The sequence below is a fragment of the Hemitrygon akajei genome, chromosome 8, assembly GCF_048418815.1.
Source record: "Hemitrygon akajei chromosome 8, sHemAka1.3, whole genome shotgun sequence".
NCBI classification, from domain to species: domain Eukaryota; kingdom Metazoa; phylum Chordata; class Chondrichthyes; order Myliobatiformes; family Dasyatidae; genus Hemitrygon; species Hemitrygon akajei.
Genome location: NC_133131.1, coordinates 126,741,910 through 126,767,072, shown reverse-complemented (window position 1 = coordinate 126,767,072; position 25,163 = coordinate 126,741,910). Strand labels below are relative to the sequence as shown.

The 25,163-nt window shown below is 41.0% G+C and overlaps 1 protein-coding gene and 1 non-coding gene across 2 annotated transcripts in view; both read left to right on the top strand.

Annotated features, from left to right (window-relative positions):
- cubn (cubilin (intrinsic factor-cobalamin receptor)) overlaps nt 1-25,163 on the top strand; it is a 355,208-nt gene that overhangs the window by 318,989 nt on the left and 11,056 nt on the right. The window contains exons 59-64 of the mRNA XM_073055305.1: nt 4,130-4,335; nt 6,201-6,363; nt 8,669-8,868; nt 10,900-11,044; nt 18,042-18,223; nt 19,297-19,462. Coding sequence (XP_072911406.1) covers nt 4,130-4,335; nt 6,201-6,363; nt 8,669-8,868; nt 10,900-11,044; nt 18,042-18,223; nt 19,297-19,462 — 1,062 coding nt within the window. The remainder of the gene's footprint in view (nt 1-4,129; nt 4,336-6,200; nt 6,364-8,668; nt 8,869-10,899; nt 11,045-18,041; nt 18,224-19,296; nt 19,463-25,163) is intronic.
- On the top strand, nt 3,227-3,333 carry LOC140732572 (U6 spliceosomal RNA). The gene has a single exon (XR_012100099.1). It is a non-coding gene; the product is annotated as a U6 spliceosomal RNA (small nuclear RNA).

Sequence of the window (25,163 nt, the reverse complement as noted above, 5' to 3'; positions counted from 1 at the left end):
ACAAATTTCTTTTGAATTCTCAGTTGGATTTATCAGTGATTAACCTGCATTTACAGTGCCCAAGAAGGGCCAACCAAAAGTCTTGAATATCTACCATCTAGTGGCTCTGACCTCACACTTTCTGAAGACTCTAGAGAGACTGGTCCTGGCTTACCTTAGACCCCTGGTCAGATCAGCCCTCAATCCCCTGCAGTTTGCCTACACTGGAGTCAGCAATGCTGCCAACTACTTGTTGAACAGAGCCCACTTCCATTTGGATAAGCAGGGCAAAACTGGGAGGATCATGTGTTTTTGATTTGTCAAGTGCCTTCAATACCATACAGCCCTCATTGCTAGGGGGAAAGCTCTGTTCAATGCAGGTTGGCACTTCCATTGTATCCTGGATAATGGACTACCTGACTGGCAGACCACAGTTTGTGTGGCTTCAGAGCTGTGTGTCAGACATATAGCACTGGGGCCCCATAGGAGACTATACTGGCTTCTTTCCTGTTTACCCTGTATACCTCCGACTTCAGATACACCACTGAGTCATGTCATCTGCAGAAATTCTCTGATGACTCAGCAATAGTTGAATGTTTAAACGGAAGACAGGAGGATGAATACAGGGCCCTTGTGGAAGACTTTGTCAAATGGTGCAAGCTGAATCATCTACAGCTCAACATTAGTAAGACAAAGGAGATGGTGATGGACTTTAGGAAGACAAAGCCTGCACTGTTCCCTGTTGCTATTGATGGTGAGGACCTACAGGTTCCTGGATGACAGACTTGAGTGCAGCACCAACACAGAGGCTATGTACAAGTGGGGTCAGAGTCACCTCTACTTCCTGAGGAGACTGGGGTCCTTTGGAGTATGCAGGTCTCTCCTTCACAAGTTCTACCAGTCTGATGTTGTCAGTACAATCTTCTAGGTGGTGGTGTGCTGAGGCAATGACGTCAACATGGGTCATGCCAACAGGCTCAAACTGACTAGAAGGCCTGGCTCTGTGTTAGAAGTCAAACTGGACACACTGGAGGCTGTGGTAAATCAAAGGACGCTAGGATTTTCTGTAGGAATTCCGGACAATGTTTCTCACCCTCTGCATGCCACCTTGGCTGAAAAGAGGGGCACTCTTAGTAACAGAGTAAGACAACTATGCTCCTCTAAAGAGCACCATATGAGGTCATTCTTACCCTCAGCCATTAGGCTCTATAAAGAGTCAACCTATAGCCGGGGAAGTGATGACCCCTCCTGTTAGACTGTATGAAGTAACTTTTTTTTATTCTTTCTTACTTCACTTCTAATATTTGTATATCTGAGCACCTATAATGCAACTATGACACTGTAATCTCCTTTCGGATCAATAAAGTATCTATCCAAATGTGTGGAAAAGCCTTTAATATGTGGGATTGGGTAATGATGGGGGGGGGGTATGTTAGCCTTGTTAAGATGGCACTATTTGCCACGTGGATAGCAACCACCATCAGGCTGAGGGAGGGGTAATGCCCTAGGGCTATTTACTGGTGTACATTGCCCATCATTTCCATGTTAGCAAACACAGCCTTCATGCTGGCCAGCCTTTCTGAGTTCAGTCTACGCACACAGGAATCGAGCAGCAAGCCCGTTGGGAAATATGGCGCTTGACTCCATGCTTTGTGACTGTGATTGAGAGTGTCGGCTTAGTGAGGTTTGGAAATTTACCCAGAAGGTGAGTGAATTCACGTGTTGGTGGACACTCTCGACAGGGTCATCATGGGGAACTAACTGGGGGTAAAGGGTAACGACCCAAAGTCCTATGCATCCACAAGCCGGCAGTTCTTAAGATCTATTAACAGACCTTTGGTGCACAGGGCAACTGCGCCATGCTAAATTCTAGCAACATTAGCCAAGACGAAGTGTCATGTGTAGCATTGTCCACTGAGGCAGAGCATCATGCATTGTACCCCATAAACCCAGCAAAGGTCCATCTCTATCTACCTTGTAATCAATGGGCAATGCTGGCAGCACACTCACTTTCGTGTCTGGGTCACACAGAAAGCATCACCCCGAGATGGGGTCTGTGATGAACAATAGACTACCCTGGCAGCTGAAACCTATGGTGTTCACAGACCTCCAATGTCCCAAAGCATATGCATTGGTGAAGCTGCATGGCAGTCAGAACTGCTTAGCATGCATGATAAAAGGATAGAGCCAAAGTTGTTTGTTTTTGATCCACAGGCTTTGCTGTCAGGGTTTAGTTAGACAGGGGAGGAAGAAGAACGATGTCCTTCTGCATGGCTGAGTGTCAACTATACACCATTTTAGCAAGCTCTCCACAGTCCTTCACAGATGTATTAGTGAGTGCTATGCAAACTTGGTCGAGCATTTGTCGCATAAAGAGTTCTTTAAAAATAAAACAAAGATGGTGATTTCCCAGGAGAGATAGCATGTGGTCCAATAGTTCTGAAGGCCAAGCATCACCCAGGCTGGGCAAGGAGAGCAATTGTTTAGCACGCTCAGACTCATAGTCCAAAATTCTGTAATAAGTGAGTTTTCAGAATGATGTATTTATCAGGTCTCCTAGTATACTCAACTCTGGCTGCAGTGGAGCTACTTCGCGATACTACGATGTAGTAAAATTTAGTAATACCTGCAGTGATATTTCACACTGCGAACTGGGCTTCCATCTGTGCAAACCCCGAGGAAGCGTGCTACTCCCAAAACTCTCATTGCTTCAAATCTACTGTGTTGTTCGACATGTTGTTGAGCAACTCTGGAATCGTTGAGTGTCAGGGTCACCAATGTCAGATTTTGTGAATAAAACATACATGTGTGGTGAACTACATAAACCTGTCTGGACACGCCCCCTGCTGACTGCTCCTGTGGCTCCTCCCACAGACCCCTGTATAAAGGTGATGGAGGTCTGTGCCCGGCCTCATTCTCCAGGATGTAGTGTTGTTCATTCTTCCAGTCAATAAAAGCCGATATCTCGCTTCTTACGTCTCAGAGTGAGTTATTGATGGTGCATCAACATGTCATTATGTATTTAACAAAAGCCACAGTATTTAACTTCCATTACAAATAAATCAAAAGCAGTCACCTTACACTGACATTATTACATCAGACACCATATCTTAAAGTGAGCACAATTCAAAGACCATGTTTGTGAATCATGTAGAACAATTTCTGTTATAAACAATGTGTCATCTATCACCCATTACATTTCCTTACAATGCTGTATCTACAAATGCATTCAAACTAATATTTAATGGTGCTCACTTTGACAGCACATATACTAAAATTGGAACGATACAGAGAAGATTAGCATGGACCCTACACGAGGATGACACGCAAATTCGTGAAGCGTTCCATATTTTTAAAAAAATTAATGAAAAGTTTATCTGTATTTTTAACTTTTGATTGTATGAATGAACTTTGCTGCTTGGATTGCTTTCTATGCTTACATATGCACATGTCACTGATCTATCTGTAATCAGGTTACTTTTTTATTTACTCAGTTTTTGGGATTTGGGCATTGTTGACAAAACCTGCATTTTTTTAAAAAAAAAACCATCCCCAAGTACCCTTGTAATAAACTGGGCTTGCCATAAAGAGGCAACAGTAATATATTCCCACCTCAAGACTATGTGCAACTTGGAGGGGAAATTCAATGTGGTTTTCCCCAAATGCCTGCTCCTGTCATCCTTCTTGGTAACAGAGGTGACAAGGAGATGCTCCGATGACTTTTACAGGGTTCAAATGCTAGTTCCTACTCCAAGTATCTCGGGACATCAGTAATGTCTGCTGATTGTAAGTGGATTTCTGATTGGCTTTCTCAAATTTGTAATTGCTTCTGCAGAATTATAGGAAAATCCCCAATATCCTGCCAGACTCACTTCCCAACATAAGAACAGAATGGGAGATTAATCATGTGTCCAGGAAGAGGAAACAAGTAGCCAAAATAGGTATTGTCCTATTTTCAGTACACTGTATCACCATTCTCAGAGTATGGATTATGAACCAGAATATTGTCCAGGATCTTGTTACCAAAATTATGCATTTTTTTTCCATTGATAATGCGGTGAAATCATTAAATAGATTAGCAACTAAAGTGTTTTCCAGGATATTTACATAACTAACCTTTCTAAAGGTGTTATTTGTTGTTTCTCCACAGGACCAAACCAAGGATGTGGTGGGTACTTAACTGAGTCTAGTGGCACCTTCAGTTCACCAGATGAGGATTTTAATCATAAATATGAAAAGAATTTAGATTGTCTTTGGTACATTGTAGTACCTTTAAACAAAATCATCAATGTGACCTTCACCGTTTTCCTTCTTGAGGATGGAACTAATGGAACTTGTGCCTCTGATTATGTCAGTGTAAGTATTTGTAATTTTAAGAAAAAGTAGCTGTTTGATGTTCAAAACAACCACAACTAGCCAAATGCAGAATGAAACATCAATGCACAAATGCAGCTCCAAATAAAAATATCTATCATTCATATTTTACCTATTCTGAACTGTTCTATGGGTTACCGTAGGAGGAAAGTTTGAGGGTTCTGGGCCTGTACTTGTTGGAGTTTAGAACAATGAGAGGTGATCTCATTGAGACCTATTGAACACTGAAAGGTCTTGATGGAGTGGATGTGGAGAGATGTTTCCTATGGTCGGGGAATCTTGGACCAAGGACACTACCTCAGAATAGAAGGACACCCTTTGCAATGAAGATGAATATTTTTTAGCCAGGGGGTGGTGAATCTGTGGAATTCATTGCCGCAGATGGCTGTGGAGGCCTAGTCATTGGGTATATTTAAAGTGTAGGTTGATAGGTTCATTATTAGTAAGGATGTCAAAGATTACGGGGAGAAGGCTGAATAGCCTATCTAGCTCCTATATTTAATGAACTAATGGAAATGCCTGTGTTTATCAGCACATAACTGAAGAATTGCTGAGGTTGTTTAAATTTGAATAACGTGCCACTCCTTAACTGGTCAAAATTATTGCAAATACAAATCTATTCTCAATTTATTATAATACTTCTTCAGAAAATAACATGGGGAATACAGAAAAAACAATTTCACCTAAAGACCAATGCACTTAGTAGCTTAGACAATTACTGAAAGGCATTGAATAGCTTGGAATTCTTGGAAGATATTAAGTAAATGTGGCATAAAAGCAGCAGTCTTTTTTTTGAAGAATTGTCATGTCACTGAATTGTGTTGGATCACTCTGTGAATAACCACCACTATTTAGTGTTTCCAAGATAGCACTCCAAAATTCCCTCTGATTATTTACATAATTGTATACAATATACAGTGCAATCTTACTGCAGCAAGTTTCGAGTAACGAAATATATAATGCATTGTTGTATATTGATTCTCCAAAATGAAAATGCTTATTTCATTACTTGGTCAGATATTACGTTTGCCAATGTAACGTACTAGCTGACAGCTTTGGGTTTCACCACTTATCTCTAATTCTGTCTAGCAAATGCCCTGTGTAACACACACAAAATGCTCAGCAGGCCAGGCAGCGTCTATGGAAAGGAATAAAGAGTTAATGTTTCAGGTTGACACTTCATCTGGACTGTAAAGGAAGGGCAAAGCAGCCAGAATAAGGTGAGGGAGGGGGGAAGAGAGGGCAAGGGGAAGGAGTACAAGATAAAAGGTGATAGAAGACAGGTGGAAGGGGATGAAGTGAGAAGCTGGGAAGTGATAGGTGGAAAAGATAAAGGGCTAAAGAAGGAATCTGATAGAAGAGAGTGGACCATAGGAGAAAGACAAGGAGGAGGGGCACCAGAGAGGTGTTAGGCAGGTAAGGAGAAGGGGTAAAAGTGAGCCAGAATGTCCTGCACTATTCTTCATTTCAAGAAAACATGACTGTTGACTTAACTGGGGGTGGGGGGGGGGGGGGGGAGAAGAAAGAGGCAGGGGGGAGAGAGAGACAAGAGGCAGTTCAATTTTCTACCATGTTAACACCACCTAGTGGGGTCTGAAGTGACTTTTTGTTCTCAAAGGGCCAGTCAACCCCAGCTTAAAGCATTTAGAAGGGGAATTATATTTGACAGATCATCAGTCAATCAACCACTTAAATAATAATTTTATATCCATTGTGTGAACTGTAGCAAAGACATTTGCATCACCTGGGCATTGATAAATACAGTTCTGACTAAACCCCCTTATTTGATGTTGAAATAAATTAAAAAAGTTAAATATTCATAACATTCTCTATTAATTTCTTTTTAGATTTATGATGGAAAAAATGCGGGTAGCCCTTTAGCTGGAACTTACTGTGGCTCTCGCATGCCACCTCCCTTCATCTCCTCCAGTAATTTCCTCACTGTGAGATTCATCTCCAGCTCCTCAATTGAACTGGATGGTTTCAACATAACATATACAGCTACTGATTGTAAGTTAACTGCATGAAAGGAATAATGATCTGGAGAATTATATATTTTAATAAAAATATGACACATATGACATATCTTTAAAAGACCATCAGAAGTGAAATATATGATTTAAATCTTGCATTTTATTTAAAATCTTCTACGCTGAGACCCATATACATCATCAACATCCAATATCATCACATACATGAATAAACTAATATTTCAACTTAGCAATAAATTGTAGAGAGGAAACATGGTCTTCTTTAATTATCACCTCAATTCTAAATGGACAGCCTTCTATTTTGAGGCTGCGCCCTTTGTCCTAGACTGCCCCGTTACAAGAAACATCCTCTCTATCTCAGCTTTTCAACATTCAATAGGTTTCAATGAGATTTCCCTCTCCTAATTTTCAGTGAGTACAGATCCAGAGCCAAACACTCATATGATAAGCCTTTCATACCCAGAATCATTTTTGTGCTTCTTTGAACCATCTCCAGTGTAGGTAAAGGACCCCAAACTGCTCATAATGGTCCAAGTGAGGGTTCATCAGTGCCTTAGAGTATCAGCATTACATCCTTGTTTTTATATTTTAGTTCTCTCGAAATGAATGCATGTGCCTTGCTCACCACCGACTCAGCCTGCAAATTAACCTTTAGGGAATAGAAACATAGAAAACCTACAACACAATACAGGCCCTTCAGCCCAAAATGCTGTGCTGAACATGTCCTTACCTTAGAAATTACCTAGGGTTACACATAACCCTCTATTCTTCTAAGCTTCATGTACCTACATGAAGACTCCCAAGCCCCTTTACACATTGGGTTTTTGAATTTTCTCCCTGGTTAGAAAATAGTCTACGTTTTTATTCCTTCTACCAAAGTGCATGGCCATACACTTCCCAACACTGTAATTCATCTGTCACTTCATTGTCCATTCTCCTAATCTGTCCAAGTCCTTCTGCTGATCCCTGCTTCCTCAACACTACCTGCTCCTCCACTTATCTTCGTATTGTCCACAAACCTGGCCACAAAGCCACCATTTTCATCATCCAACTCATTCTCATACAATGTCAAAAGAATTGATCCCAACACCAACCCCTTCAGAACACCACTCGTCACTTTCAGTCAATCAGAAAAGACTTCCTTTCTTCCCACTCTTTGCATCCTGACAATCATCAAATACCCTATCCATGCTAGCATCTTTAATATAATACCGTGGGCTCGTATCTAGTTAAGCAGCCCTATGGTGAGGTACTTTGTCAAAGGCCTTCTGAAAATCCAAGTACACAACATCCACTGAATTTTTTCTTTGCCTGTCTTGCTTGTTATTTCCTTAAGGAATTCCAACAGATTTGTCAGGCAAGATTGTCTCTTAGGGAAACAAGGTGACTTTGGTCTATTTTATCAACGCCTCCAAGTACCCTGAAACCTCATTGTTAAAAATCGAGTCTAACATCTTCCCAACCACTGAAGTCAGGTTAACTGGCCTATAATTTCCATTCTTCTGCTTCTTTCCCTTCATGAATAGTGGAGTGATATTTGCAGTTTGCCAGTCCTCTGGAATCATGCCAGAATCTAGCGATTCTTGGAAGATCATTGCTACTGCCTTCAACATTAGCTACATCTACTAAAGAGCTAAAGTTCCAATGATGGGAATGTGCAAGTGCAAATCAAAATGCCAGACTGTTGTATTTCTGTAAGTTGGGTTAAGAGTTAACTTTCCACTGAACTTTAATGGAAGACTCCTGAGGAAAAAGTAAAAGATTTCTGCAGATATTTCCTCAGAGCAGACAATGGGCACAATCATATTATTGGCCAGGTGTATGGTAACCAAACTCCCACTGCATGCTAAAACCAGGAGTGAATGAAAGGGCACCATTTTCTATTCCTCAGCACCTGAAGAATTTATCTTGAAAATTCACCTCATGGTTTTGTACAATTTAAACAAGAATTTTAAAAAATGACAAAAGATAAACTATATTAATTGAAGAAACCAAGAAACATTAACAGGATACAAGATTTATCGATTTTTTAAAACAATAATGATTTTCATTTTGCCATGTTACTTTGTAATTTTAATGGTGCAACATTGCCATCTTCTGTTTAGCATTAAAATTTCATCCACTGTCTCATGAGTCTCCTCTGCCAGGATTCTTTTTCTATCAATGATATAGTATTAGATTTCCTATCAAATATTATACTTGTGAATTTAAAAGAAGCTAATGCTGAAAATAAGTTCTATTAATTGTGAAAATGAACAAGAACAATTTTTCTGCCTAAACATATAGCTGTAATTAATCTCTCTACTCATTTGTATTTTTTCCAGTGCTGTGTGGTGGAGTATTCAATGCAACCAATGTGCCTCAGAGCATTACCTCTCCTGGATACCCTCAAGATTATCCACCCAAGAACGGGTGCCACTGGACCATCAATGCTCCTGCAGAGAAACAAATTAGAGTGACATTACTGGAATTCAATTTGCCTGATTGTACTCTGGGTTACTTGGAGATTAAAGACTGGCCAATGGTCAGACATCCATTTAGCTTTGTAAATATAACATGTATAAAGTGGATGATTCGGGGGGGGGGGGGTAATTAATTGCTCATGCATCAAAGGAGAAAATGTCAAACAGCCCAAAAAATAGATTAAAAGCAGAGGAGAAAGTTTGAATAGCCTGAGCCACCTTTTTTTTTAATATAAAGTTAGTCAAGCTGCCCGAATAGTGTGCCTGTTTCCCCAGAACAATGTCAGAATCAGATTCAATATCTCCCACGTGTCATGAAGTTTGTTAACTTTGCTGCAACAGTACAATGTAATAATGATAAATATAGAAAAACTGAATTTAAGTATATATGTATATTAGGTAACTTAAATTAGTGCAAAAACAGAAATTTTAAAATAGTGAGGTAGTGTTCATGGGTTCAATGCCCATTTACAAATTGAATGGCTGAAGAGAAGAAGCTGTTCCTGAATCGCTGAGTGTGTGCCTTCAGGCCTCTCTACCTCCTTCCTGATAATAACAATGAATAGAGGGCATGCCCTGGCTGATGGGGGTGTTAATGATGGATGCCACATTTCTGAGGCACAGCTCCTTGAAGATGTCTTGGATACTACAGAGGCTGATAAACACATGGAGCCGACTGATTTTACAACTCTCTGCAGTTTACTTCAATCCTGAGCAATAACCTAGAACACCCCCCCCCCCCACCACCAGATGGTAATGCAGCCAATTCAAATGCACTTCACAGTATATCTATAGAAAGTTTCAGGTGTTTTAGATAACAAACCAAATCTCCTCAAACTCCAAGCTTTCTTTGTAACTGTATCAATATGTTAGGACCAGGTTAGGTCCTCAGAGATATTAACACCCAAGCACTTGAAATTGCTCACTCTCTCCACTTCTGATCCCTCTATGAGGACTGGTTTGTATTCTTTCATCTTACCCTTCCTGAAGTCCACAATCAGCTCTTTGATCTTACTGATGTTGAGTGCAAGGTGGTGACTGCTGTGAAACCACTCAACTAGGTTTCATTGATGCTTAAGTAAAGTAGGTGGATTGAGCAATTGCAAATCAGTTGCAGCTTGGTTTAATAATGCAAATTAATTAATGTATCAATTGAATGTCTTCACACCTCTTAGAACAAGTACGAAATGTCATGCAATTATGGATAGTTTTCTTCTGTTTAAGTCACATGAATTGATGCTTAAGACTTACAACAAAAGAAAGCAGTAGTCACTGATCATAATTGGAGAAGGATTTAGTCCATAGCCACATTCATCAGTGAAACAAGAAAGTGAATGGAGACATTTGCAAGTTTATATCTGCAGAAAAATGTTTTGAATTTCTTTTCTAGATGGAAACATAGCTTTAATTTGCATGCAAAGAGCACCTAAGATGGCAAACATAATTAGTGTACCTGATTTTGTAGATTTGGTTAAAGATATCACTCTAAAGGGATATTGTAAGAGATATCTTACTCTTTCAAGATAATACTGAACTCTTCAAAAGTAGTGAGATCTTCTCAATCAGTCTGCAGAGCCTGTTGGCACTCAGTTTGCTCTGTATAACACATCATCTGAAAGGCAGCACTTACGTTAATACAGCAGGCTCTTCAGTAAAGTGGCAGGCCAGAGAAAGTGAACGAAAATTTGAATCTTATTATTTGATTTGTTGTCAAGGATACTGTCTATTAGGTCAGTAGTAAACTTTGCTATACACACAACCACTGCACCACCCGTTTTCATCGAATTCATTTCAATTTACTTGTTCATTCCCTGATAGAGCCAGTAGTTTGGATTTTAGTTTACATTCAGTAAAGTAAACTTCCTACTGAGGTTGAAAAGCAAAGAACAATTGAAACAGAAGCAACACAGAAATTTCACAAAACTTCAGTGAGAATACAAATCATGTTGTTGGGAGGTATAAGATATGGCTGAAATATTTCAAAGTGCATAGTTTAATTTCTATCAGAACTTGAGCACACTGAGAGCTAAAATGTTTCATGGACTTAAATCTTTTTCATTTAATTTTAAAATTGTACTCTTTCCTCTCTTCAGACTGATTTTGGACAGGTTTATCGACTCTGTGGTTCCAATCTAACTGCTGCAGATTTCTATTCTTATGGCCGCACAATCAGGATTGATTCCAAATCGAAAGCATATCTACAGGGAAATAAATTTCAGCTAACATACCAAGTTGCAGGTAAATCATTGACTGTTTAATTAATGCATTGTTAAAAGTGGACCTGCCCTTTAATATGTTAATCCTTGCAACTTCTCTGGTCCTCAATGAGCTATAAGGCAGCCACTGCACCCAAATCAGAGGCAGATGTAGGGTATATAGTCAGCACGTTTTTCTTTTAGTAGGAGGCAAGAAGACATGGGTGTCAGGTGAGAATAAAGAATTTTAAAGGGGATTGTGGGTAAATCTTTTCACACAGAGTGGCTGACATCTAGAAATCACTGCTAGAAGAGATGATGGAGTTTAATAAAGTTTACAAAACATAGGCCAGGCACTTAACTAGACAAGTGACAGAAGCACAAAGATCGAATTAATACAGTCAAATGGGCAAAAAGAATAGCAAGGTGTGATAGGCCAAAGGGTCTGCAATTCTATGACTCTATAATAGAAAATGCGCTGGAAAACTGTCAGCAGGTCAGTCAGCTTCTGTGGAAAGAGAAACAGGGTTAATGATTCAGTTGAAGTCACTTTGTCAGATATGAGAAGAGAACTCAAGCTGTGCGAAAGATGGCGAAGAGGTCGATAGATCAAAAGACACATCTCTGAAAAGGCGTGGTCAGATTTACCCTGATGATTATTTATAAGCAAGATCAACTGATTAATAAAGGTAGTAAGGGAGAGAGAACATGGTTCTTGATTCATAAAAGCAATGAATTCGGGGAAATTAGAGAGTGAAAACAGATTCTTTTTGTTCCCTTTGTCCTGTCCATCCCTCCCTGCACATACGTTAACTTGTTTTCCCTCCTTCTAATTCTAATGAAAATTCTTCAACCTGAAAGATTAATGCAATTTTTCTGTCCACAGATGCTGCCTGACCTGTTAAGTTTTTCCAGCACTTTCTGTCTTAATTTCAGATTTCCAAAATCTGCAGTGTTTTTTAAGCAGGCCTACTGCCCCCAGAATTACTAGGACACAAGCTAAGCCTATCTGTATATTTCCATCATTTGCCCTTCATTTTAATAATTATGCTCTAGAGGTGACTTCTGGACATAAACATCAGGAACTGCTGTCCAAGCAGAGAGCCAGAGGATAGTTCTCCAACCAGTTTCCTCATGCACTGCCATGCATGAGGATTGGCCCTATTCATATGAGTTCCTATCCTAAGGTTGTCGTAGCTGGGATGGTAGTGGGAATAAGCTCCCACTACCTATAAAGTGCTCCAAATGGTGTGCGTCTCTAACAACCAAGTCCAACTCTTGGCCTTCATGTCTGGATCAGCTACTAGGCCCAGCAGAACCGTTTCTGCTGACAAGAGAAGGGGCGAAGGTGGACCACTGGCGCCTCAAAAGCAGTTGCTTCAGGCAGGTGGGGCTCGCTAGCCTTGGACGGCACCCCACTTAGGAGAGGGCAAACTCTGATTTCGAACATCCGCTGCCTTGTGGCCATACCCATCCATGGGAAAGGCTTCAGGATTAAACCCTGAGGAAGATATCTGGAGACAGGACTCCTAAGGAAGTTTGATGTTGTTTACAACTTTACTTTGGCAACCTCCGAAACGTCGACAGTGCTTCTCCTTATAATGCTGCCTGGCCTGCTGTGTTCCACCAGTATTTTGTGTGTGTTGTAGCCATTTTATTAAAGTCATTTCATACCCAGTGGTTTTAATCTTCATAGATCAAAGGTAATCAGTGTTACACAAGTACTTTAGTCACTAAGGGTTGCACAGCTAAAATAAACAATAGTTATTCAACAGATTCTAGAATGGCTCCCACAATTTGGAAGGGAGCAAGTTTAAACCTAACTCTTAAAAAAGGAGAAAGCATGAATAAAACAGCCTACAAGAGAAGTAATATTTTAACTCAGTTAAGTCCAAAGTGGTGGTGATGCACTTTGTGAAGTTATAGAATCAAGAGCAATACAACACAGATATAGGCTGTTCAGCTCAATAACTTCATGCTGACCCAGCTAGTCCCAATTTTATGCACTTGGCCCATATCTCCCTCAGCCCTGCCCCTCCATGTACCTATCTGAGAGCTTCTTAATTGATACCATTGTACCTGCCTCTATCACTTCTTCCAGCAACTCATTGCCTACTCACCACCCCATGTACAATAAAGTTGTCCCTCTGGTCCCTTTTAAATCTTTCCTCTCTCACCATAAACCTATGCCCCCTAATTTTGGACTCCCCAGCCCTGGGGAAAAGACTGTTATCATCCACCTTATCTATGCCGCTCATAATTTTAAACATTTCTATAAGATCTCCCATTATTCTCCTATATTGCAAGGAATATACAGCTAGCCTAGCTAACCATTCCCCTATCACTTAGACCCTCTAGTCCCAGCAACATCCTTGTAAATTCTTTCTGCATTCTTTCCAGTTTAACCACATCTTTCCTATAACGGCTGACCAAACCCACAAATACAACTTCACCAACAACTTATATAACTCTGAAATAAGTATGTTCTGACTCTTACACTCGGTGCATTGACTAATGATGGTTAGCATACTGAATGTCTTCTTCACCACCCTGTTGACCTGTAATGCTGGTTGTAATGAACTCCTAAGTCCCACAATTCTATTATACTCCCCAGTGCCCTATCATTCATAGTATAGGTTCTCCGCTGTTTTGACTTTAAAAATGATTGTCTCACACATATCTGCATTCATTTGCCAATCTTCAGCCCACTTCCCCAGCTGATCAAGATCCCCCTGTAACCTACATAGCTTTCTTCACCTTAAAATTTCAATTGATCCACAAACTTACTGATCAAGCCTTGTGCATTCACGTCCAAATCATTTATATAAATAGCAAATTTCAAGTGTCCCAACACCAACTCCAGCAGCACACCACGAGTCACCATCCTCTGTTCTGAGATACAACTTTCAACCACCATCGTCTGCTTCCCACCTCCAAGCCAATTTTGAGTCTACATAACTGGATCTTACAGGATTCTATGGAATCAAATATTCCAAATCAGTCTACCATGCAAGACCTGTCAAAAATCTTTCTAAAGTCCAAAGAGACAAGATCACTGCCCAATCCTCTTCTTTTATTTTGGTTACTTCTTCAAAAAACTCATAAAGGTTAATCAAACATGCCTTTACACTCCCAAATCCACACTGATTCCGCCTGATCAGACTCTATCCAAATGCTGGTAGATCTCTCCAGTAATATCCCCACTATGGGTCAGCCTGACCAGCCTGACATTCCCCAGCTTGACCTTACTTCCCTTTTTAAACAACAAACATCAGCCTCCTTCCAGATTTTGGAAGCTTCACCAATGGCAACTATGAATCAAATATCTCTGCAAGGGCCTCTGCAGTTTCCTCTAGCCTCCCACAAAATCCAAAGATGTACTTGGTCAGGGCTTGAGAATTTATCCACCTTAATGCACGGTAAAGCTGCAAATATGTCTTCCCTGGTAATATGAATATCTCTTAAACATCACCATTTGTTTTCCTTATCTCTTGAGCAACCATGATTTTCTCCTCAGTAAACACCAAGGAGAAATACTCATTAAAAATCCCACCCCTCTCCTGTGGTTCAAGACATAAGTAGCCCTGCTGATCTCTAAGAGGATCTACTCTCTCTCTAGTCACCTTATATTCTTAACATATTTATAGAACCTCTTGAAAATTTCCTTAACCTTGTCTGCTAGATCAATCTCATACCCTCCTTATTGCTCTCTTAGGAATATTTCAATCTTTTTATAGTTATCAATGTATTCGCTCGATCTCAAACTTCTAAATATAATGTAAATTTTCTTCATTTTCTTTATCAGAGGGTCAATACCTCAAATGAACCAAGATTCTCTAAACTTGCCAGGTTTAGCCTTCACCTTGACAGTAACGTGCTGATCCTGGACATTTGTTATCACAATCTTAAAAGCTTCCATTTGTTTCTTGTTAAACCAAGGCAGGATACACAGAGAGAATGACAGAGCCCTGATAGTGTTATTGAAAAGAGAGTCCTTGGGTTATAGATACATAGTTCCCTAAAAGAGACAACGCAGGTTGACAAGGTGGTGAAGAAGACACGTGGCACACTTGTCTTTATCGAATGTGTGGTATTAAGTATAAGAGCTGGGATGTCATATTGTAGTTGAACAAAATATTGGTACGACCACACTTAGATCACTTTGTGCTGTTCTGGTCATTACACTATAGAAAAGATGAGATTAAGATAGAGAAGGTGCAGAAAGGATTCACAAGGATGTAATAGTTACCTGGACTGGAGGGCTTGAATTATCTGAAGTGACTGGAGAGGCTGAGATTGTGTTTCCTGCAATGAAGGAGGTTGATGATGATAGCATCCATCTGTCTTGAAAGATAATGGATTTTTGTAAGCCTGGCCAGAAGGTATGGAAATCCTGGGATGCCCAGTCTTCAATGGGTTTGGTCCAAAGGAAAACACAGCAATATGTTTGGCACCAGCTTGGCTGCAGGAGTTGCTGGAAGGATGTTCAGTGACGTCCAGCTGCCTGAGGGGCTCCACGCTAGATTTTCTGTCTGGGTTTACTGCCGTAGCTTTCATCTCTCCTGAGGCTGCCAACAAGGCAGTGGGGCTATCTACCCACAGCTGAGGAGATTAGACTGTGATATAGTGGAAGTTCATAAAATTAGAAGCATAAACAGAGTTGATAGCCCATGCCTGTTTCCCATGGTGGGGGTGTTTAAAACTAAAGGGCATAGATTTAAGGTGGGAGGAAGGAGGGTGGTGGATATATTGAATGAACTTTCAGGAGATGGTTGAGGAAGTTACAATTTTAACATTTAAAAATACTTAGGTACATGATTAGGAAAGGCTGCAAAGGATCAAGACGGCCAAACTGCAATGACAATGTTCTCAGAAAGACTCATACTTGGGTAGTTTTTAGGTTTGTAGGGATGGTTTAGGGGACAGCACGGGGAGTTAGGGATCAGTTTAAGGTTTAGAGACAAGGATCAGGGGAGATAGAGGTCAGGCCCGAGTCCAGGTCAGATCACACCATGGCTAAAAGCCAGCAATCCCCATAGATTGATGTCAGGTAAGCAAGTGCTGTGGAGAAAGACCAGAGATCGACATTGTCAATGAATGTGGTCAGCTGGCATCATAACTGAAAGCTCATGACGCCCAAGCTGCGGTGCCTGGGATCAGAAGTCTGTGTGGGCAGGAGACATAGGGCTGGTGACCCCACAAGTTGGTAAATCCTGGGGTCAGAGGTCCATATGAGTCAAGTGTTCAAGATCTGCAGTTTGGGGTACCATTATCGGTGAGTTCTGGCAGTGGAAGTTTGATGGTCAAGGCCCTGGAAGTCAGGGACTAGATGTCTGTGAGTCCACAAGTCCACTGGAGGCTGGAGATGTGGTTGCGGCCTACCCTGGGGCTGTTAGCCTGTCTGTGTGTGTGAGATGGTGGGTAGGTGGGACTGAGGAAAGTGGCTTATTTTGCTGTTATGCTTTGTCACTTTTGTCATTGTTGTTGCTTGTGTTGTTCTACTGAGCATTGTGGGCATGTTATGTTGGCACCAGGATGAATGCCTACATTTGTGGGCTGCCCCCAGCACAACCTTAAGTTGTGTTGGCTATTAATGGAAATGACACATTTCACTGGATTTTTCAAAGTACATATGATAAATAAATGGATCTGAATCTGAATAGAATTTGAAAAGCAAGAAAATGGGATTAGTTTAGATGGTCATCTTGGCCAGTGTGGATGATACGTGCCAAAAGGCCTGTTCCATGGTATACAACACTATAAATCTCTGAACCTATGACTGCTTAACTACCTGTCTATGTTTCTCTTAACTTTATATACGACCAGGTCACTAGTCAGCCTTCAGCAAATACAATCCAAATTTAGTCAACCTCTCCTTGTAGCCAATGTAGTCTAAATAAAGCAACTCCAGTCCAGGCAACATCTTGATAATCCTTTTTTGCTCCCTCTCCAAAGCTTCCACATCCTTTCTATAATGCAGCAACCAGAACTGTACACAATACTCCAAATGCGATCTAGCCAAAATTTTATACAGCTGCAACATGACTTCACAACTTTTGTATTGAATTTCCCAACTGATAAAAGCAAGTCTATTGTAACTCTTCTTTGCTACCCATCTTCCCTCTGTGCATCTGTGCTTGTAAATGACCTACCATTTACCACATTCACTGATTACATTACAGCCTGCGAACATTTCACATGAAATATTTAACATATCCCATTGAACCAGAACTGCAATTGGTGAGTTACTAACTAAGCACGAACTTTAAGGATTGAGTTTAATAGCCAAAAAATTATGTGCAAATTAGGCAAATTTATACAGTGATAATTTCTGTACACTTTATTCAGACTACTGAACCACTAATCAGAAAAATAAAAAAAGCTAAAACTGCTGGAAAAGTTGTGTGACAAAGGGTCTTCAATCTTAAATATTACTTTACATACTCTCCATAGGTGCTACCCAACCTGTTGAGTGTTTCCAGCATCTGGAGATTTTTTTTGATTTAATAAGCAAAGAATGTGGATTTCAACTGCACAACGGCAGTTAGAGAATGTAATTTTGTTCAGATCTGAAAGGAAAAAGCACCATGAGTAGTCAAACTAGCAGAAAGTAGTAGTAAATACAATACAGTGTATAAATTCAAAACCAATCTCTTCCACTACCCTCCCTTCATAAATCTCATACACCCTCTGAAATATCCATACCAGTCAGTCATTAGAACAGGCAAACTAGAGACCAGTCTCACATTTTCCAGTGACATTTGCTTCTGGGTGAATTCATATTGCTATTGCCAGTTCTATCAAAATGTTTTAAATTTTTTTTAAAAAGCAGAGGAAGGAAATCTGAAGTAAGGAGTCTTTGGTCACATGTAAATTTATGCAGAATATAGCTACTACTTTCAATGAAGACAGTGATGAAGGCAGGAAGCAGATGAAATTCATACATAATTAGCAATCAAAAATGAATTTTTATACATCTTTGTATCTAAAATGTGTTTTTTTCTCTATTTAGTGCATTTTATATTTATAATTTTTTTCAGGTTGTAACAGACAATATAACCATACATATGGTTATCTGAAGAGTCCTGACTTGTCCAACAGCTATCCACATAATTTAGATTGTACAATCATCCTGAGAGCCCCAGACAATTACAAAATCTCCCTCTTCTTTAATGCACTGGATATCAAAGGCCAAGATCAATGCAGCAATAACTACTTAGAGGTGAGACACCTTCCTGTTATTTGTCATATTGTTAGTTGATCATTTATCTGGACAGCAAGTGGAGCATAATTTTATAAAACAATCCTGACATCACCCCAAACTTACATACTTTCTATTTACATATTTACATAGTTCTATTTTTACATTGGTCCTATACTAATTACAAAGTAAACTATGGGGAATAATTACTAGAGATAAGCTTTAGAAAGGAGCACCTACTGAAAGCAATCAGAAATCCACTGCAACTTTCTTCCTCTTACACCTCTCAATGATTTACCTATATATCTCTTCCTCCATTTCCAGCTGACTATTGGGAAACCTGTAATGTAATAGTCATCACGCAAATTTTTAAGCATTACCTGTATTACCTTAATTCAAGAGCTTTCTAAGACATTCTCCCTCAGTACTGCAGTGATATTCTCTTTAAGCAATAATGCAATGCCCCCTACTCTTCTACACCCCTCCTGCCTCGTCATGCCTGAAGCTTCTACATCCTTACTTGACAAGTTGCCAGTCCCCCCTTTCTTACAAGCATGTCTCAGTGATTGCATGGAGCAGACCTCTGAACATCAGTGGTGTCCTCTTTTGATATTGACCTACTCTAGGACTACAATTACCAAAACATAATGGGAATAACTTAGCATTCTACCAGGTGTCAATATGTCATTGCATTGTGAGTTTCCGACAGCACGCTGGTTTCACACATTAAACCCTTTGTAAAAACAGAGTGACATTTGGTGCACGTGTTACTATACATGTTACAAGGTATCAACAGACATTCACCTTAGCTGAAGGTCCTAGTATTTGAAGAATGAAAAATATAAATTGTCAGTATTTTCATTCATTCGTCTCAGACAATAGCTCACAACTGATGTTGTTAGTGTTGTCTATTATGTGCCCCACCAATATTCAGCTCCATTCAACAAAACAGTATAACAAGGCAGAATACCCACTTAATACCCAAGATAAATTTCTCCTGCAAATTCTAGCCAATCATTATTTGTGATTGGTATGCTAGTTCATAAAAATAAGCTACATAAAATATTGATATGCAATTACATGTTATGTTTCAGGTGCGAAATGGTACAGACAGTCACGGGCAAGTGCTTGGGAAGTTTTGTGGTGCAATACTACCTGATCCTGTATTTCCCAATTTTCATGGACTTACACTGCATTTTTATAGCGATGCTCCAGCAACTCACAGTGGGTTTGAGATCACCTGGACATCTTCTCCAAATGGTCAGTGGGAATAATAAGTACCTTTATCATACATAGATATATAGTGTGCCATTGAAATTCTGTAATGCCAATAACAATCATGTTGTCCAAAAACTTATTGCACTACTCTGTCTAACATGCCTTTAGCAAGATGTATAGAAGGTATGAACACCTGCTTGGAGTGCATAGTGTTTCTGCTATGGCATAATAACAGATTCCTATGTGGTGGAAGATGTGACTGTTTATACTGCACATTGATACCTTTAACACTATTTGGGAGGAGTCAACTGGCCAAGCAAGAAACATCAGCATTAATTACTTATAAAACCTGCTAATTTTGTGTATTTCACAATTGTCTATGTAGTTTTAAGACTAGTCATGCTTCTGGACTAGAAATTGTGAAATTCTACTCCTTGTGGTTATGGAAAGTTCCTCAAATTTTGCTGATTTTCTTAAGTATAAAAAACCTAGGTATATGTTTTCCTTTATTATAAATTTGCTCAATATTACAGCTAACAAGTGTATACTAATAATGTGATTCAGTATAGTATTTTAAGTTATTATTACTGACTTGAAGTTGATAGCAGTTAAAGGCTGAAAACTACACAAGCAGCAATACAAATGGGCTAGTTTGTTCATTTGGATATCTGCCTGTGGCCCTCCAATAGTTTGTGACCAGAATTTGTGCAGCTCACTGTCCAGTGATGAACAGCCTGACCCCACGGTGCTCCCCACAGCACTCAGCATTCATTGATGTATGGTGATGTCACCTGACTACCCCTTATGCAGGAAAATGACATCACCTTCTTTGTTTCATAGGTGCCTGATGTGGAAACTCTTAGCCATGTATCTTGAACATTTTCATTATAAACTTTGGCAAATGGCCTCACTAACTTGGGTCAGCTTCTGCCCTTCTTTAATTATGTGCCCAAAATACCAGCCAAAAACCAAAAATACTTTGGCAAACAAGTATCCAGACAATGTAAACTTGGTTCATTTCGTTCTCTATATCCACAGTCACAGACTCCCAAACTGAGCCAGTAACCTGGAAAAGGACCGATATTCATTGAGCCAGTGGGACCCCTCCAAGCTAGATTCACTTTCTCTCTCATCTCCATTCAGGGCCCCAAACTGTCATTCCAGGTGAGGCAACAGTTCACCTGTTAACCTGTGGCATCACCTGCTGTATCTGGTGCTCCCGATGTGGTCTCCTCAACCTTGGTGAGACCTGACATAGATTGAGGGACGCACACAAAATGCTGGAGGAACTCAGCAGGCCAGACAGCATCAATGGAAAAAAGTACAGTCAACGTTTCAAGCCAAAACCCTTCGGACTGGAGAAAAAAAGCTGAGGAGTAGATTTGAAAGGTGGGGGGGGGGGGGGGGGGGTGGGAGAGAGAAAAAAGTCAGGCGACAGATGGAACTTGGAGGGGGAGGGATGAGGGATGAAGCAAAAAGCTAGTAAGTGTATTGGTGAAAGAAACAGAAGGTCATAGAAGAAAGAAAAAGGGGGGAGGAGCACCAGACGGAGGCGATGGGTGGGCAAGGAGATAACATGAGAGATGGACAAGGGGATGGGAAATGGTGAAGGGGGTGGGGAGGGGAGGCAGAACTGGAAGTTTGAGAAATCAATGTTTGTGCCATCAGGTTGGAGGCTACCCAAACGGAATATAAGATGTTGTTCCTCCAACCTAAGTGTGGCCTTATCCCGACAGAGGAGGCGGCCACGGCTGGACATATTGGAATGGGAAGTAGATTTAAAGTTGGTGGCCACTGGGAGATCCCACTTGTTCTGGCGGGTGGAGCGTGGATGCTTGGTAAAGCGATTTCCTAATCTACGTCGGGGTCTCACCAATATACAAGAGGCCACACTGGGAGCACTAAACACAGTATATGACCCCAAAAGACTCACAGGTGAAGTGTCGCCTCATCTGGGGCCCTGAATGGTAGTGAGGGAGGAGGTATAGGGGCAGGTATAGCACTTGTTCCGCTTCCAAGGATAAGTGCAAGGAGGGAAATCAGTTGGGAGGGAAGAATGGACAAGGGAGTTGTGTAGGGAGCAATCCCTGTGGAAAGCAGAAATTGGCGGTGTGAGGAGGGAAAGATGCATTTGGTGGTGGGATCCAGTTGGAGGTGGCGGAAGTTTTGGAGAATCATGTGCTGGACGTGGAGGCTGGGGGGGTGGTAAGTGAGGACAAGAGGAACCCTATCCCTGGTAGCGTAAGAGCAGACGTGCACAAAATGGAAGAGATGTGGTTGAGGGTAGTGTTGATGCTGGAGGAAGGGAAGTCCCTTTCTTTGAAAAGAGGAGGACATCTCCTTTGTTCTAGAATGAAGAGTCTCATATCCGAGAGCAGATGTGGTGGAGACGGAGGAATTGGGCAACCCCTTTGTCAGGCACCTCTGCTCCATGCACAAAAAGTGGGATTTTTCTGTGACCTACCATTTTAATTCCTATCTCCATTCCTGGCAGTCCATGGTCTCATCTTCTGCCATGATGAGGCCATTCTCAAATTGAAGGAGAAACAGCTCATACTCTGTTTGGGTAGCCCCCAACCTGATGGCATGAATGTCGATTTCTCCACCTTTCCTCTTTTTCAGTTCCCCACTCAAGCCTTTTCGCTCTTCACCTTACCTGCCTATTACATAGTGTCCTTTCTACTTACCTTTTTCCCCATGGTCCACTCTTCTCTACTATTAGATTCCTTCTTCTCCAGCCTTTTACCTTTTCCACCTATCACCTCCCCTACCTTCCTGCCTTCATCTATCACCTTCGACTTTATCCACCTCCCCCTTTCCCCACCTTCTTATTCTCACATCTTCCTCCTTCCTTTCTAGTCCTGATGAAGGGTGTCAGCCTGAAACATTGACTGTTTATTCATTTCCACTGATGCGAGCTGACCTGTTGAGTTCCTCCAGCATTTTATATGTGTTATCCTACTGTTCAGTTGTACTGAAAACTTCCACCAAAGCTCAAATGCTGAATATATTGTAGGCAAGAGAATTGCAGGACTTGTACCTGGCAGCAGTGAGGAGGCAGAGATGTACTGTATTTCTAAGCAAAATGGTGTCTATCTTGGAAAGAAATTTACAGGTGGTTATGTTTCCATGAAGAGGGTCTTGGAAGACCAGCTTCTGACCTGCTCTTGTAGCCGTAGTACTTACACGATTGATCCACATGTGTTTCTGCTCAATAGATAGATATATACTTCATTGATCCCAAAGGAAATTACAGTATCACAGTAGCATCACATGTGTACAGATACACAGATATTAGAAGTAAGAAAGAATAAAATATAAGTTACCTCAAACAGTCTATCAGGAGGAGGTCATTACTTCCCCTGCTATAGGTTAACTCACTATAGAACCTAATGGCCGAAGGTAAGAATGCGCTCTTTCTTCATAGCGCTCTGTGAAGCGGCGCAGTTGACTTCATTCATTATAAATACTGTTCCTCTGTTTAGCCAAGTTTGCAAGTAGAGGGTGAGTGACATTGTCCAGAATTGCCAGGATTTTCCAGAGGGTCCTTTGTTCTACCACAGCCTCCAGTGTGTCCAGTTTGACTCCTATAACAGAGCCAGCCTTTCTAATAAACTTATTGAGCCTGTTGACATCACCCAGTTTGATGCCATTGCCCCAGCACGCCCCTGCATAGAAGATTATATTGGGGACAACAGACTGGCAGAACATGTGAAGACGAGACCTGCAAAGGACCACAGTCTCCTCGGGAAGTGGAGGTGATTCTGGCCCTCTTGTACACACAGCCTCTGTGTTGATGCTCCACTCGTCTGTCATCCAGGTGCACCTCCAGGTACTTGTAGGTTCTCAACATCAATAGTAACAGGGAGCAATGCAGGCTTAGTCTTCCTAAAGTCCATCACCATCTCCTTTGTTATACTGATGTTGAGCTGCAGATGATTCAACTTACATCATTTGACAAAGTCCTCTGCCAGGGCCCTGTATTCATCAATGTGACATCCAGAATATTGATGGTGGGGATGCTTCATGGCAGGGCCATTTAATATGAAGAGCAAGTAGTTAGATTGTCTGTTGTAAGATATGGATCAGTGCTTGATACTTTTGTGGTTTGAATGTTACCATTTATCAGCCTACACCTGAATTAGGTCTAGGACTTGCTGCATGCAAGCCTAAACTATTTCACCCTCTAAGGAATTGCAAATTCACCATTCTGCAATCATAAGACTTAGGAGCAGAATTGGACCATTCGACTCATCGTCTGCTCCACCATTCTGTAAACTATGAATCTCCTGGTTCCTTTGAGGCTTTTGATTTGAGTATGTCCAGTATGTTCTTGAAGGCACATCCACACGTCTTGATAAAGTCAGTGACAAATGTGTGTATTAATTCAGATTCAAAGATGAATCTCTGAATATTGTCCAGTCCAACTCAATGCAATCCTGTCATCACTCTTCCTCCTCCCTTGACTATACCTATTGGTCCTCACCACTGGCGCTGCAGTCTTTAGTCTCTGCCAGTACACTGGAAGTACCAGTGCAGCCAAGTGATTGGATTTTTCAAAGTGTGGCTGCGGGACAGCACAGTAAGGTTTCTTGATTGGTCAAGTATGTTGGCTCCTCTGGCTCCACAGGTGATATGTTGGTAGTGTTGTTCAGAGACTTCTTCAAGGTGGCCTGCTTGAAAAATCTCCACAGTGATAGGGAAAGCATCACGGTGGCTGTTTCGTGCTTGCTGATTATGGTGCTCGCCTCCTTCAGTGCCTGCCTGTCTGACAGAGGCCTGTGCTGAAATGTACACCATACCAGCATGATGACTGAAAACTCCCTTGGCAGATAAAATGGATGACGATTGATCACCAGATATTTTGAGTCAGGTGAACAGGATTGAGACAGACTGTCATGTCTGTGCACCACCATGATTTAATTATGAAGCATATTCTCCCCTCTGTTTTTAAAGGACTCAACTGATTTGTCTTTGTGGAGCATGGTGAAGCCATCGGGCTGCAATGCTCTGTGAAAATGGCAGGGGATTGCCTGTTTCCACGAGACAAAGTATACAGCAGATCCTGATCTCCCTCTGGCTCTGAGTCTTCAATCAATTTTATTTTCCAAGAGACTGTATATTCGCCAGCAGGATAGTTGGGAGTGGGATGGGGGGGGGGGGGGTGTCTAAAGTCTCCATATTTCAATTATACCTGTAAACCAGTGTGCCATCTCCAGTCCCATTTTCTTAAAGGGGAACGACACTTGTGGCTCAAGTCTGCCATCTGAAATACATTGATTTTGAGTATCGATAGATTTGTTAAACATCATAAGGTGCTGCTGCTTACTGATGTACCCATGGCTGTGACTGTGAATTTCAGCAGTAATAGTCATAAACAGGAATATTTCATGATTCCCTTTGGAGCTGCAAGTACAGAGTTGCCATTTATCAGAGTCATTTTAACCATTATAAATATTGGTTAATTATCTTAACCATTGTAAATATTAGAACAACTTGGCTAGGGTAGAATCTACTTCTGGAGTGTGGGTTTTCAGTCCTACAAATGGGCTGTTGCCAAGTTCAAAAGATTTATTTACTTTGCTAATAGCCTCCCCTTGGGTCAAACAATCCAGCCCATTCTAATCTATTTGAGTTCTCAATGAGATAAACATTTCAGAGTCACTTTGACTAATTTTCCCCACACATGGGGAATGATTTCATCGCATGGGGAACTGCAGAGAAATACGTCATCAGTATTATT